General features: G+C 46.5%; 1 protein-coding gene across 12 annotated transcripts in view; it reads right to left on the bottom strand.

Moving 5' to 3' along the window:
- Positions 1-15614, bottom strand: part of CD44 (CD44 molecule (Indian blood group)) — an 85324-nt gene that overhangs the window by 37920 nt on the left and 31790 nt on the right. For all 12 annotated transcript variants that reach the window (XM_008686804.2, XM_008686805.2, XM_008686806.2 and 9 more), the window contains exons 2-4: positions 12467-12632; positions 8623-8756; positions 2342-2410 (exon numbers count right to left, since the gene is read on the bottom strand). In XM_008686804.2, the coding sequence (XP_008685026.1) occupies positions 2342-2410; positions 8623-8756; positions 12467-12632 (369 nt within the window). The remainder of the gene's footprint in view (positions 1-2341; positions 2411-8622; positions 8757-12466; positions 12633-15614) is intronic.

Raw genomic sequence — 15614 nt, 5'->3', positions numbered from 1 at the left:
CACTATATGCTGCATGGTATGTAAAGTGCTTAGCGTAGGATTCAAAATCGAGTTGGTTTCAGTAAATGGTAATTCTCCCACTGGTTCCTATTCTCCCTTCTCAAGTACATGTAAAATCTGTTGCTATTCATTCCATCTACTTCTAGAAAGGATTTGAAGTAGGAAATAAAGAGGTTAGCAGGCTCAACAGGGAATATATATTTGCACACCCATGAAGAATGCGGCTTTTTTTCTAAGGGGCAAATTTTGCCAGTCCAAGTGAACCCCTACTCTGGCAAAGACGTCGGCATGCCTAAATGCTGACTGAGCCGCTGCCCATTCTCCGTGAGAGTCAACCTCGAAATCAAGAGGCACGAAGGTATATTAAGATCAAAATCTTTGATTTAAACAAGCAAATGTCTCGAATGGACAGGAGAAGGAAAAGCAAGAGTGAATTCATTCCTTAAAAGGATCTGCTACCTTCCAGTCTGGGCCACTCACTGCACAAGTGTGCATTTAGCTGAAATTATTTTCTGCTATACTGCACTGGACTAAATGTTCTTTTTGTCCACCTTTCTGGCTTGCCCAAGTGCAACTATTAGTAAAACATAAATTAAAAAATATTGCAGGGGCGCCTGGGTGGCTTCATCGGATAAACGTCAGACTCTTGATTTCGGCTCAGGTCATGATCTCAGGATCATGAGATTGAGCCTTTGCATGGGCTCCTCACTCAGTAGGGGGTCTGAGTGAGATTCTTGCCCTCTGCCCCTCCCCTCCTGTGCTCTTTCCCTCTTTCTCTCTCTCTCTCAAATAAAGAAATCTTTAAAAAAAATATTGCAAAGTCTCAAATACCCTGATAATCTCTGCAGACGAAGATGTGATTAAAAAACATATGACCAAACTTGTACAGGTCTGGACTTTGAAAGGCATTGGTGGGGACCAAGGAAATAGGACGTTTATTGAACATGACTATGGTCCTGGTATGCATTAGACATATTACCTTTCTTTATTTTCATTTCAAATCTCACATGTTGTTCCATTATCCAGATGAGAAAACTGAGGCTCAGAGAGAGTAAGTCATTCTTTTGAGATCACCTAGGTGGTAGGAACTAGGATTTCAAACCAAGCCTGACTGAGACACCACATCTCACCTTGTGGGCCTCCCCTTCCACGAGGCACAGGTCAGGGACAATTTTTGACCGAACAGTGGGGGGCTGGATTTGCATGGCCAAGATGATTCTCATCCTTCTGCCGCCTGCCACCACTGTTCCCTTGCACACTGAGGCGTCTGGCTTTCAGGAGGCAGAAGTCAAGCCTCCTCCACACTATGACACTTCTCAAAAAAACTGAGACCCAGAGGCCATAAGATCAGGGTTAATAAGTTGACCTCTGTGAGAATTTTGTTTGAGTTCTTTTGTTTTCATACAGTGTCAAACGCCTACATCTTGGAATAATCAAGAAGATTTTAGGTGGATGTGGTATAAATAATGTTGAAATCCCTACCAGGAAGTTTATGCCCTTTATAATTATCTTCCAATACACAAATAACCAAACAGAAAATTTAGGGGGCTGGAATACATCTCCCCCAACACTTCTTAATCCCCCTCCATGAGAGAGAACACGGCTCAGACTCAGAAACTTCAGCAGCTAGAGTTTAAGAATAGGACTTAATTTTTCCTTCACTTCAGTGTATATTTAAGGATACACTCTGCTTATAACCAGGGATTTGGTTTTCCATATGTAGGGGGTTGTTTATTTTATTTTATTTTATTTTATTTTATTTTATTTTATTCTATTCTATTCTATTTCTATTCTATTTCTATTCTATTCTTTAAAGATTTATTTATTTGAGAGAGAGAGAGAGAGAGAGCATGAGCGGTAGGGCAGAGAAGGAGAGAGAATCTCAAGCAGACTCCTCGCTGAGCGCAGAGCCCAACACACGGGGCTCGATCTCCCAACCCTGAGATCACCACCTGAGCCGAAGTCAAGAGTCGGACGCTCAACCAACTGCGCCACCCAGGTGGCCCTGCAGGTGTTTTTTTAAATAAACATATTTTAAGTAGAAAAGAACGGGCCAATTAAGTGAAAAATACCAAGTAAACGATTGTGGTGTATACACAGAGGTGCCCAAAACAGTGAAAGTAGTTTTCAAATGACTGCAGTTTGGGGAACAACGTGTTGGGGTCGACCGAACTGCAGTTTCAAGCCACTGCAGGAAAAGGGGAAGGGACAGTGAATCACAGCCGACGTCCCTGGCCTTGGGGAAATGACTGCTCTTCGACGCAAATATGAAACACAGAAAGTGCACCTGATCCCTTTCCCAAGAAGGCGACACTCCATCAAGGTCAGAAGAGATACGTACTTATGGTAATCGGTCCTTCAAAGGCGTTGGGCAGGTGTGTGACCGATGTACAGTCTTCTTTCGGTGGAGCTGTGGAATAGCAAAGAGAAAAAGCATGAGAACTTTAAAAAAAATAGGAAAAAAAATAGGAACCAAACTGATGCCCATTTCTATTTGGTCAGAATGGGGCTTTATTAAATTTATTCCAAATAATTTTCCTTTTTTGAGTACTGAAATACAGCTGACACACCACATGACATTAGTTTTAAGTTACAGCGTAGTGATTAGAAAAGCCTACATGTTCCTCAGTGCTCACCACGATATGTGTTGTCACCATCTGCCACCTTACAGCATTACTACGATATTACTGACTCTATTCCCTGCGCTGCATTTTCATCTCTGCGACTTACTTTCTTTATTACTGGAAGTTTGTGCCTCTTAGTCCCCTTTATCTATTTCGCCCAACACCCCCACCTCCTCTCCTCTGACAGCCACTTACGAGCCTGTTTCTGTTTGTTTGTTCATTTATTTTTTTAGATTCCACATATAAGTGAGCTAAATAATTTTCTTTTTCTGAAACTCGATTAAGCCTCCTGGGAACTTCTCTGACCTTTGTGATACATTTTTCATTTTTATTTACCTTTACACAATTTTGGAAGCTTCCTTGTTCCCCTCCCCTCTCTAACAGATCCATTCATTAACAAACACGTATAAATGTTCTCTATCAGGCACCGCGGATGTAACAGTAAAAAAAGATAGGCACGGACCTTTTCTAATGAGGCATACATTAGAAATTACTTTTTAAATGTGTTATTATAAAAGTAACGTGGGAACACGTTAATGTAAAAAATGTAAAAATAAATGTAAAAGCATTTTTTAATAAAGTGCGTGAACTATAATGAGAAATCATGTGGAATCCCATACTGTACAGAAATGATGGAAACACATGACAAATAGAATCGAATGTTTATCAGCGTGAACAGCGTGAGAAGATGAAAACTAAAATAATCACCAAGAGTTTACTTATAGAAATACTCCGATGCAAACTACTCTTTAGTGTTCTTATTGATGCACTGATGTGCTCCTTAATTTAGCCAAGCTCATAAGTGCCTTGTCCGTCTAGACAGCTTCTCAACACGTAGTTACCGAGGCTGTCCACCACCGGTCTAGATGCCCAGACTATTTCCTGAGGCCTCTGTGTTGGTATATCTCACCACGGGTACCTCTGGCTTCTTTTTCTTTTGTCCTCCATGTAATCTCTACTTTCCCCCTCTTCAGAAGTAAAGATTTCTGAATGTACCTTGGGCCTCCCTGATCACTGGGAGACATTACTAAGTAGCCCTATGAGACCACTGCTTTAAGCCCTCTGGAAACAGGCTGTATACCACCCTTGAGTACTAAGAGAAGACCGAGGAATGCCTTAACTAGCCGTTCCATTCATGCCCAAATGCTCTCTTTGGTAATCGGACCTTGTATTGAGCTCTGAAAACTCAGAGTTTTAAACTGGTTTTGCTGTTGCAGGAAGTATGGGTTCCTTTGTGCATTACAGCTTTTACACCGTGTGCACGTGTGCGTGCGTGTGCGTGCGTGTGCACAAAATGGCAGCCTATTTGTTAGGCTGGTTTCTCTCAGCATTGCTTCTTGGCAAAGAGAAGGAAGAAAGGGACGGACGGATGGATGGATGGAGGCAGGTAGGCAGACTGGTATTACACGGAAGGCTGTGACCACAGGTATTTTAAGTGTTCTGGATAAATCGCTAGGTACTCATATCACTGAACAGAAACAGAAGTTGAACAGAGCAGGGCTTGGTTGCTTCCCAGGTCGCAGAAGCATCTTTTCCTACAGGGAAAGGGCATGTCCCTTTACCTGCCTATTTCTTTGGCCTCGTTGTGAAACTAACCAGCAGCTTTATATATTTACCGGGAGAAAAGCAGGTTTTAGGAAAAGCCATTCTTGCAAAGGATAATTAAAAGACGTCCCAGGAGAGAGTCTCAGAGAAAGTCACCTCCTCAGTAAGGCCGTTCCTCACCATGCAATCTCAACCAGCCCCTCACTGATCCCCCACACATATCACCAACACATCTTTGCTTGCGGTTCTCCTTCCGGCTTACTGCTGTCTCAAATTATCTTGTTCATTTTACCGAATGGCGGTTCATGGCACACCTCCCACCCCCTGGCCCCTGCTACCACTCACCTCCGAAGAACGCTGTAAGTTGAGTAGTGACCTTATCTATCTTGGCCAGAACTTTATGTGCGATGGGGTCAAAGAGGCATTTGATAAATACTTGTTGAATGAATGGAAGAGGAAGGACCAATATAATTCCCACAGGCCCATGCTTCCAGGAAGCATACCTAAGTCGTTAAACCCCCCAAGTGGTCTGCAGTGATAAACAGGTCAGGAAACGTTTCGATAAACCGTGAATGACAATGCCATAAGAAAATCTTTTGAAAAAGTTTTAGATATATCAGTTCATTCGTTCATTTTAAATATCACTCATGGGACAGATGAAAAAAAAAAGGAGCAAAAAGATGAACATGTCCCTGTCCCTGCTTTTAAGGAATTCACAAGGTCATGGGAGACAATAACAATTAATATTTCTTTAGATTTTTATAGTTTTCAAAAAATGTTCCCAATGATTTCCTCTTTGAAAAGCAGGGCAAATAGCCACCCTGGGAGATCTTGAAGAGTATCTACCCTGTCTGTTCTGGTAACACCACCAGAAATCAGCCTGACCCATGAGAAGCTTCTGAGACAGTTTTGCTGCAGGGACCCAGAAACAGGAGTTGGAATATGACTTCCTCATGGCAGAGATGGAAGCACTTTCCCCAAATTCAGGCAACAGTAGTGCCCTGGGAAGGAATTCCTAAGGGTTAGGTTGTAATAGAATGGGGCATAATGTAAAAAACATTAAAACAGATTTGGAAATCATTAGAGCATTTGTGCAAATGGAGCCTCTTCACGCTCCAGTTCACCTTAACTTTTATAAAGAACACCAAGTCCGGCAAGCATACCACGATGAATGGTGACCCAAATGTGCAATTAATACATTCACGCTCCCATGTCAGATAGCAGGGCCTCGCTGACAATCCTTTATTCTGTTTAACGAGCGCCGTACTGCTGGGAGCATCGGGCCTGGTGAGCTTTTCCTGAACCTAAGGATTGTTAGAAAGACTCTGGGGTGGGCTTCCTGGTGGGCTGCATCTTCAAACTGCAGCTCCACTGCCCCAAAATAGCCAAGAGAAATGTTAATTATTCAGTCTAGCCGATTACTCAGTGCCAGATAGAAAGACATCTTCCTCAATGCCTGATATAGTCTAGGTATCCTATAAATACTTGTTGAGTGAATGATCAAATGAATAGACAAATGAACGTAACATCTTCTCCTAAATTCCTCCTTCAAAGGAGAATGAGGCATTTTACTGGAGGCAAACTTAAGAAATGAACTAATTCAAGCCAGTTTTCTGGGCTCTTAACACAGAAGTCACTGGGCTCGTGCTGGGCCTTCCTGAGACATGAGGCAATTCAAGTCAGAATCACGGGGCCTTTGCAGGGTCTGCCCTACTTTCATCTGTAAACCGCAGGCCATGTTTTACAAAAATACTGCTGAAACTGTAAGCATACAGAAGCTATCTGCTAAGACTGAACTGGCTTTGGTCCCTGTAGACCAAAAGGGTTTGTAGGGGATCCATCACTGGGTCTTGACCACCTGCCTGCAATTCAAGCTAAGTTGGACTCAAAGACTTTCCAATGAGATTCTCTGCCTGGAACAGAAGGTTATCAAGAGCCACAGTTCACTTGGCGCTCTATCATCTGACTCTAAACTGAGACATTTCGAATTTATTTATCCTTAGATAAACATTCTTCTCCAGCTTCTTTATTTTTTTATTTCATCATTTCAACGAGATTACCTCCCGAGACAAGAAATACGGCCACTGGTTCTTTCTCACTTACTTGCCCAGCAGAGTCCTGACTGCATATAGTGAATCCATAAATACTCTTTTTAAAACTTAAGGAAAGACTTATAAAAGCAGCCTATCCCCATTAAGTAAATCTGGGTAAAAGAAAAGGAAAAATCTGCTCCTTAAACTTTACTACTTTAAGACAGCCATTTGGGTATGAATGCACCCCCAGAACTTCTCCAGCTTTTCAGCTGGATTAACACCTCCCCTGCAAAGCAGAAGAAAGTTAATCAGTAGTGTTCACTTCCTTTGCTGAGGCTAGACCCAACCTTACAGGCAAAAGGGGCAGGCAGAGAAATCTCAGTAGTAACTTGTCCAGGTGGCTGCCGTTCCCAGCGATAAAACAGTGTGAGCTCCTAGCTTTTGGAGTTAAGGTGCTTTCCAAGAAGTGACACTAACTTGTAAAACAGGTGAGAGAATGTGGATCCACAGCAACATAATTTATTGCATCCACGTGCCGGACGAGACTGAGTGGGGGAGGAAACGGGTAGTACTCAGACACTCTCGAGTATGCGGTCCCGAGCTAGCCCGGTCCCACATGACCAGCCCCTTCATCTAAAACACAAAGGCTTCCCAAAGTCCCCCCGACCTTTGGCACTAAAATAAGCTATTGAGACCACATGTTGCCCTGTGTCTACTTCTCCTTTATTTGCGCGTGGTTTTTCTCACCAACATGACATCAGAACGGACATTCTGGGTATGGGAACCAGGTAGGGGCCACGGACAGTTTAGTCTCATGGCGGCTCTCTTCTTTTTGGTTACACTCCATCTGCATTCCTTGATCATATAGCAGGGACGAAGAAATACTCTATAGTTTCCTTCTCCGTGTTGTGAGTGTCTCCCCAGAGGTTTAGCGACTTGCCTGTATTTGACATAATCTATTGGCTTCACACCATTTCAACTAATCAACCCTGAAACCTCTCCTTCTCCTAATCTCTAGATTTCTCTTCTGAATTCCCACTCCGATCCCTACTGCTCACGCCACAGCGGGTGGCCGGCATAGCCGAAAGCTACTGACGTAATCTCGCAATTACTCTGATGCGTCTACTTGCACTGAAAACCCCGTGAAGATTTTATATCCCACCACCGTACGTGATATCTGTGTTTGTCTCATGCAAACAATGCCTTAAGTCATCACTGAGTAACGTCTGTGTTTGTCTCATACCATGCCTTCAACCACTCTCCCGCTACTTTAACACCCTCCTTCCCATCTCTAAGGAAAACGGAGGGGCCAGGAAGACGTGTCGAGTTTACCTCGTGGTTCCGTCTTCCCTTCACACAATCTCAGACCTTCCTGAGGAAGAGAAGGCCCAGTCTGAGAAGCAAGTAGTCAAACAATATTTGATTGTCGGCATTAAAAAACTTGACATTTGTGTGTTGACCCTTCCCAAAAGACCCTGAAGATACACGGTGCATAAAATTCTTGAATCCTGCTGGAGCCTGAATTAGACTAATAAGCATGAGGTTCTAGGCTAGTGGTTGGAAGCGAGTCCCTTCGACAGGCAGAGAGGCCTGGCCCGCAGCCCAGCACACACATCTTCACTTGGCTTTCTTGTTCTCTAGTTGTCAAGGCTCTCAATTGTTGGGAAAGGAAACTCAAGAAGGTCAAAGGTCTACCATATATCCTTCCAGCTTTCTCTCCAGGCCCAATATAGAATAAATACTTCTAAGCCAAGCCATTTGGCTGGTACCCCAACGCTATCATTAGGTTCATGTCGCTTCCCTATTCAAAACCCTGCAGTGACTTCCCATCACGCTGAGAATAAAATCCACACTCTCTACCATGGCCTACAAGGCCCTATGGGACCTGGCCCCTGCTTACCTCTCTGACTTCATCCCTTGGCATTCCCCCTTCTGATCGCCGGCCTTTATCCACCCTGGCCTCTTCGGTGTCCTCAGAGTAAGCCACAGTGCTCCGCCACGCCTGGCTTGGCACTGCTGTCCTCTCCGCCCGTGGCTTTCCTCCCTGACACCATTTGCAGCGCTCTCTCAAAGGCACCTCCTCACAGGCACCGTCTCTGGCCACCCTCTCAGAGACATCTCCCTTAGCACCCTGCAGCCACTTCTTTCGCTTTCTTTTTTATAGCGCTCATTACTCCCTGACTTCATATGAGGTATTAAATATTTCTGTTTCCTGTCAGCCTCCCTGCCTAGCAAGGAAGCACCTGGAGTTCTAGGAAGCTTGTCTCTGCTGTGGAGATCTTCAGTGAGCACCTGTTATGTGAACGGAAGCTGCATGACTGCCCACTTAAGCCAAGACGGGAAGTGCCGTCAGCCACGCCGCCAGAGGCTTACGTGCCCACAGCCATCCCAAACGCCAAGACCATCCCCTTGGCACCAACCTGAGGCGTTGAAGCAGTACGTGTCATACTGGGAGGTGTTGGACGTGAGGATGTACACCCCTGTGTTGTTCGCAGCGCAGATGGAGTTGGGGTGGATACGGGGGATCACCACATGCCCCTCTATGAACCCGTACCTGCAAAACAAACGTGAGAGGTTATCCACCTGCAAGGCTGTGATGGGGATTCCATAACATGCCGTCAAGCGACGTCTCACGCGGTGCGCTGCGTCATTCGGTTCACCTCTGGGGCTCTTAGAGGTCTCCACACCTGGGTGAGATGACATCCAGAAACCGCCACCGAGAGAGAAGGAAGGACATCAGCACGGCTGAGGGAGACAAGGCGATTTTACTTAGAGCTCTATAAAGGGCTTTAGAAGGAAAAAAAAAAGATTCACGAAAGAAAAAACTGGCTTTAAAACAAAACAAAACAAAACTTTATTTATTTAAGTAACGTCTACACCCAATGTGGGGCTCGAACTCACAACCCCAAGGTCAAGAGTCACTTATTGCTCTTCCAACTGAGCCAGCCGGGTGCTCCAACGGAAAAAAAACTGTCTCAAATAAAATAAGTGGGCAGCAGTGTCAAACCAGCTTGAACACATGGAGGGAAGCCTGAATCACTTAAGAGGGAAGAGGTGAGCTCCACTCTGGCTCTCCACCACCTTCATGTTTTCCAGAAAATACATCAGAGGACCAGCTCGCATAAGCTAGGGCTAGGTGGCTCTTCGTTTCAGTCCATACATGTCACACCCGCCTGCTTCCCACTGCCTACTCTTCCTTCTTTGCCTCCCCTCTTCCAGTGATTTCCTCACTCCAGACCCGGTTACTGTAAACACCAAGCCTTGTTTATGTGCTAGGAACACGGTACGTTTTCTTCACAAGCATCCCAGGCATCATTTCATTGCCAGTGGAAGTAAATTGACCATCATTAAAATGGGAGTAATAGTGATTAAGTAAGTAGATAGTGGTGCCTCATTTAGCTCAGGAATTTTCCAGAGGTGGCTCGGTCAGAGAAGTGCGTAAGCCCCCTCTGCCCCCACCAAGATGTTTCCGGGAGCACGCTGGAGCTGGAGGCCCCTTGGGATACAACAGACAGCACCCAGCCTCCTCAGTCCGCCTCCCAGAAGCTAAGGGCTCACTCACCGCACAATCTCTCCCGAATATAAAATACCTCCAAAAATAAGATGTGGGCGGAGAAGGGGGTGGTGGTGGGGGCGGGGGTAGGGCAGAGAGGATGAAGCTAAATCCAGCAAGTTTCTGAAAATGCAATGCTGGCTAAAATGCACAGCAGAGATCCTTTTTAATCTTTGCTGCCAGAGGCGACAGTACACGGCGCGTTGTCCTGCCAGACCCATGGAAAGTGGCTGTGAGTTTGAAATTTCTAAGCACACAGAACTCGTTAGGTCTATGTTGCAACTGTAGCTCGCATGACTAATTCCTCATCTGAAAGGACAGACTGGTTTCTCCAAAGACTCCTTAGCTTGGTGGGGAGAGAGAGAGAGCAATTAAATGTTAATAAGTTTCCATCTATCTGGGAAATGCTACTAATCAGGGTGGGGCCGACAGAAGAGAGTGGCTGCTAAGGTTTATCGGAGCCTAAGAGCTTCTGCCCCCTGTCCTATGGCAGAGATCTGATTCACAGCCGCCTGAGCGAAATTATGGAAATGCGTTTTGCAACACTTAATACCCACTACAGTGGAAGGATAGGGGTGGAAGGATAGGTTTCTTTGGCATCATTTTTCTTTCTTTTCTTTCTTTCTTTCTTTCTTTCTTTCTTTCTTTCTTTCTTTCTTTCTTTCTTTCTTTCTCTTTCTTTTTTAATGATGACAGTCCTTGGTGAGCCTACTCCCCACCCTGCCCCCAACACATTAGGAAGATCTGTGTCACCCTGACATTCTAGAATCTACATGCCCTTTGTAAGTTATGCCTGTGTTGTTGCCACAACAAGCTGACTGCCCCTTGTATGTGTCCCACCGGTGGTACGTGAGTTGGGATATTAAAATATATATGTGTGTGTATGCTGCCCCAGCAGGTTGCTGTTCACAGGATGAAAAGAAATGCTCAGCAAATCCATGCACCAGGATTCTGTCTCCCTCTCGCCCTCAGTCCTTCGGGAGGGTCATTAAATTCTTGCCCCGGGCTCAGATGAAGCAGGACTGACATCTGGACTCCTCCCCGTGCAAGCAACGTGGCCCCGGGCGAGCTGTGGTACTTCTGCCAGCCTCCGTTGCTTCAGCCATAAAGTGGAGGGATATGATCAACCCTGGGCGCAGTCGGAGGATCGAGGGGTCGGGGGCGTGTGGGCAGCAGGGCGCGCCCAACCTCTAAGTGAGCGAAGGCTAGCCAGTGGGGGTCGGAAGAACCCCCCTCGCTTTCAGCCGATGGGGCCATTGCTGTGTTTCCTAAGTACGTCTTCCGTGTATTTCACAATCCAAATTCAGTCTGGTAAGCCGACTTTCTCAGGCTGCTGGCCGAGTCAGGGCCATCGTATTTAAGCCATGAGCCTTGGGAAGGGGCTACACGGATCTGCTCATTGGCCCGCCGTCAGCGCAGTCTACAGCACTTCTCCCTCTGCTCCTTTGGGGTTCTCCCAGACCTAGCTCTGAACATCGCAGTCGAACTTTCTGCAATAATGGAAATGCTCTATCAAGAATCTTCGTCCTCCAATCCCGCAGCCGCTTGCCCTCTGGAGCTAGCCCAGCACTGGAATGTCAACAAAGTTAACTTTTCTTCCATTGTAATGCAGTGTAAATTGCCACATGGGGCCAGTGGGTAGCTTCTCAGTGCAGTGCTGGAGTAAAGATTTTTCTTTTCCTTTTCAGCCAAAGAGGCTCCGCTGCCACTCCTAATGGGTGTGCATGACGGCTGTCACCAAGGACCGGGATGGGCGCATTTAACCTCATTTCATGATTTGGATAAAGGCTTCGGCAACCGGACTTTTAAAAAGCAGCTTGTGTCTGCCTGGGTGCGTGTGTGCATGTGTGTTTAAGAGAGAGGGGAACCACGTTATCTAACGACATTACATTGCAAAAACAGGGGGAAGCTGCCGGCTGGCTGGAAACTTCAGAGCAGTTACTCAGATGACCCGGAGCTCTTCTAGTGAAAACAAACCAAACCAAAACACTTCACCGTGGCTGTCACCACTGCTAGCTCTTAATGTGCACCACTCACCACAGGCTCATCGGAAATTCAAACACACGGGGGGCCACAGCCTGCTGGGAGCGCCCTGAGCAGAATGGCATGAGCGGGGGTCCCGGGAGCACCGTGATGTCCTGTACAAAGTCTCTCAGGAGGTCTCCTGGGTCCCTCTGACCACCTCCCACTCACTTGTAATAATGCATCTTAATAATTTTCATGTCCTTTTATCGCCAGTCTCCAACCAGAGCAACACAGAAGAGAAACAAACACATGAGAGACAGAGAGACAGAGACAGAGAGAGAGAGAGGGAGTTGTTTTGAAAACGCTGCTTTGAGCCAAGTCTGCCGAGCCAAGACTCCACCAGGCGCATATTTATTTTAAACACTGTTATTTGGTTTACGTTTTCTTGTGGTTCCGACAATGATATTGCACGCTTCTTCAAAGCGGGGAGAGCGCTGTGGAAGCACTTTAGGCAAGAGGATTCCAACCGTTGACCCTTAATGGCCTCCTCTGGGCAACCCCACTATGATTCACAAAGGTGTCTTTAGTCGGCTTTAAATTCCAGTTGTCATACAGGTTCCAGGTTGACTTGGCCAAATTAATAGGTGGGGCCGACCCTTCAGGCAACCATCCATCAGCTGTCAGGGAGGAGCCTCCGGGCTCTAAGCCCCGCCCCCGAACCCCGCCCCCGACTTTCCTCCCCTTACCTGCAGGTCTCAAACCCGATGCTCAGGGCTTTCTCCATCTGGGCCATGGTGGGCAGGGTGCTGTTGAAAGCCTTGCAGAGGTCAGCAGCCTCCGTCCTGGAGATGCTGTAGCGACCATTTTTCTCCACGTGGAACACACCTGCGTATCGGCAGGTTATATTCAAATCTGTGGGATGAAATAGAAATGGTCGATGCTTTTGCGTAACTTATTTGGGAAGGGTAAGAAGTCTGTGAGAGTAGGGGCGCCTGGGTGGCACAGCGGTTAAGCGCCTGCCTTCGGCTCAGGGCATGATCCCGGCGTTATGGGATAGAGCCCCACATCAGGCTCTTCCACTATGAGCCTGCTTCTTCCTCTCCCACTCCCCCTACTTGTGTTCCCTCTCTCGCTGGCTGTCTCTCTCTCTAATAAATAAATAAAATCTTTAAAAAAAAAAAAAAAGAAGTCTGTGAGAGTAGATTCATTCAAAACAAAAGAAAACAAAACAAAACAGAGCCGCTCCACTGGCCAGAGCCTTCAACATTTACTCCAGCATTCCAAAGCACCACGCATTAACCTCAACTCAGAGCTAAGACCCAGTAAGGGAGCAGCCCTCCTGCATTGTCTCCATCGATTGCTCTACAAACAAGTTTTTTTTTTAAAGATTTTATTTACTTATTTGACACAGGGAGAGAGCACAAGCGGGGGGAGCTGCAAGCAGAGGGAGAGGGAGAAGCAGACTCCCCACAGTGCAGGGAGCCTGAGGCAGGATTCGATCCCAGGACCCTGGGATCATGGCCTGAGCCGAAGGCAGAATGTTTAACTGACTGAGCCACCCAGGCGCCCCTACAAATAAGTTTTTAAAAAGTATATGACTTATTTCTAATTATTAAAGTAACACACCTTGTAGAAAACAAATTCAGGGAAACAATGAAGGAAAAGCAAGGTCACTACTACTGCCAACGCTTTAAACATTTTGTTTTATCTTCTTTCAGTTTTCTGAATATATGTGTGTGTGTGTATCCTTATGTACTTACAATGTTAAAACAGTACTAAATAGACAGTCTTAGATTTGGGCATCTTTTCCCCCACTTAATCTTATACTATGAGCATTTTCCCACAATCACGTGGTGTTGCTCCATTACTTATAACCTCTAACATCTTCTGGTTGCGCCCGGGATAAGCGTCCTCTTCATGGCTCCTGTCTCCCTCTCCGACCTTGTGCAGCTCACTCTGATCCAGGCATAAAGCTTGCCTTCAACTCCTTTGGACATTCTGAGCTCTTTGCCACCTTAGAACGCATATCTGCCATGCCCTCTTTCTGGAATGTTCTGTCCTCAGATCATCACATTTTGTGCTTTGGCTCCACGTCACCTCCTCTCAGAGGCTTTTCCTGAACACTGTTATCCAACCCACGTGTCTCCCCCCCTCACCCTGCTTTGGTGTCTTCACAGCAACGTGTTTATTTATTTGTGCATTTAATTATTATCCACCCACCCTTCCTGTCATAGAAGCTCCAAAAAAAGCAAGGACCTTTTACCTGTTTATTGTGTTTTTCTAATTCTCACAACAGTGTGACAGAGAGTAGATGTTCAACAACTATTTACTGAATGAATAAATGGTTCCTTAAAATGTCCTAAAAAAACACACCTTCAACATACTGACAGAGCCAAGATCGGTTGTTGGCTCCCAAGAGTTAATGGCATTCAGAATGATAGCTAATGGCTATCAACTGCTTAAAGAATGAATCCAGGGGCTCCTGTGAATTTTGCAGGCATTAATCTAAAATCTCAATAAGGAGCTGAAGAATTAACTGATTCTACCTGATTTGGTGAAACCATCTCACAAGTCTTCTAAACCATTAATAGAAACCCTTTCTTTTCCTGGGACTGTGTTAACCTCCCCAGTTCACACTCCTGTGAACGCCAACACCGAAAGGGGACATCATTGAAACCTCCTGGTGGAGAATGATTACTCCTGAGCATGTCCTCGAGCCTCGAGCGCAGTCCTTGGCCAAGGAAGAAGCTCACCAGCATTTCCTCTGGGCCTACCGCATGGTGGCCCACGTGCCAGGCCAGGCATCATGCTGTTAGTGAGAAGCCAGCTCTGGATTCGGACAGAATCCAGACTCCAGTTCTGACTCGGGCAGGTCCAGACGGAGTCCAAAGACCCTGCTTCAGTATCAGTGAGAAAACTGAGGCGCAGGGAAGTGAGTTGCCCCAAGAAGAGAGTGCTTCTGCCCAGAGCCTGTAGCTGGCTTCCTGAATCTCAGTAGCTTTGTTCTTCGGTTCTGAGCCGATAGCCAGGGGAGGGGAGGCCTGTTACCGCAGTGTCCCTGGGTCCCCAGCACCTCTGGGGTTCTGTGTTACGTCATCTTCCACGGATGCTGACAGGTGAGCTGTACGCAGGTGTCTACATGTTATTTACAGGTAAAGAAACCGAAGCTCAGAAAAATGAAACAACTCCCCCCAGTCAGCCAGTGGCAGAGCTGGAATCCCATCTCGGGTCCGCGTAGCACCGAAACCCACCCGACCCCTTTGCTGAGTTCCCTGGATCCTTCCGTACCACGAGAGCGAGCGTCGGCTCTGAGGGCGAGAGGTGGCTAAGCAAGGGCCACACACACGAGCACAAACACAGGTCGGTGGTGCCGAGCGGGACCGACAGCGGCCGCTTTCTCCTCTCCGAGCAGGAAGTAGGTTCTAACCGCCAGGAAACGGTGTCTGATGGTTTGCAAAATAAGATGAGAGGACTGTGAAACTTCTGCACGATCTTCCTTGACTCTGAAAATACTCAAAGAAGAAGCAAGAAACGGAGCTTCGAGAAGACAGAGCCGCCATCAGTTGCTTCTCTTTTTTTGTATCAGTAGCACATAGGTGCTTTTTAAAAGCGTCAGGATGGAGTGGCACGGACAGCATGTGTTTTTGTGTGATTCATTCCTTTTGGGGCCTACAGGTGTCCTCCTTCGGCCGCTCGGCAACGCTCGGCTGATGAGGTAGGAGGACAGCGAGCAGGGACAAGCACAAGGCCCTTTTGAAATATTGTTTGTTCTCACTGACATTTTCAGCTCCGGCCTTTGTCAGCCAGACTTCACACGGGGAAAACTGTCAGGCTGGGTGACAGCCCTTCCGGAGGCTTCCCCCGTCCAGCACACAAAAGGAAAACACAGCCTCG

This window comes from Ursus maritimus, unplaced genomic scaffold (genome assembly GCF_017311325.1).
Source record: "Ursus maritimus isolate PB19 unplaced genomic scaffold, ASM1731132v1 scaffold_23, whole genome shotgun sequence".
Taxonomy (NCBI): Eukaryota; Metazoa; Chordata; class Mammalia; order Carnivora; family Ursidae; genus Ursus; species Ursus maritimus.
This window is presented reverse-complemented; position numbering and strand designations above follow the sequence as displayed.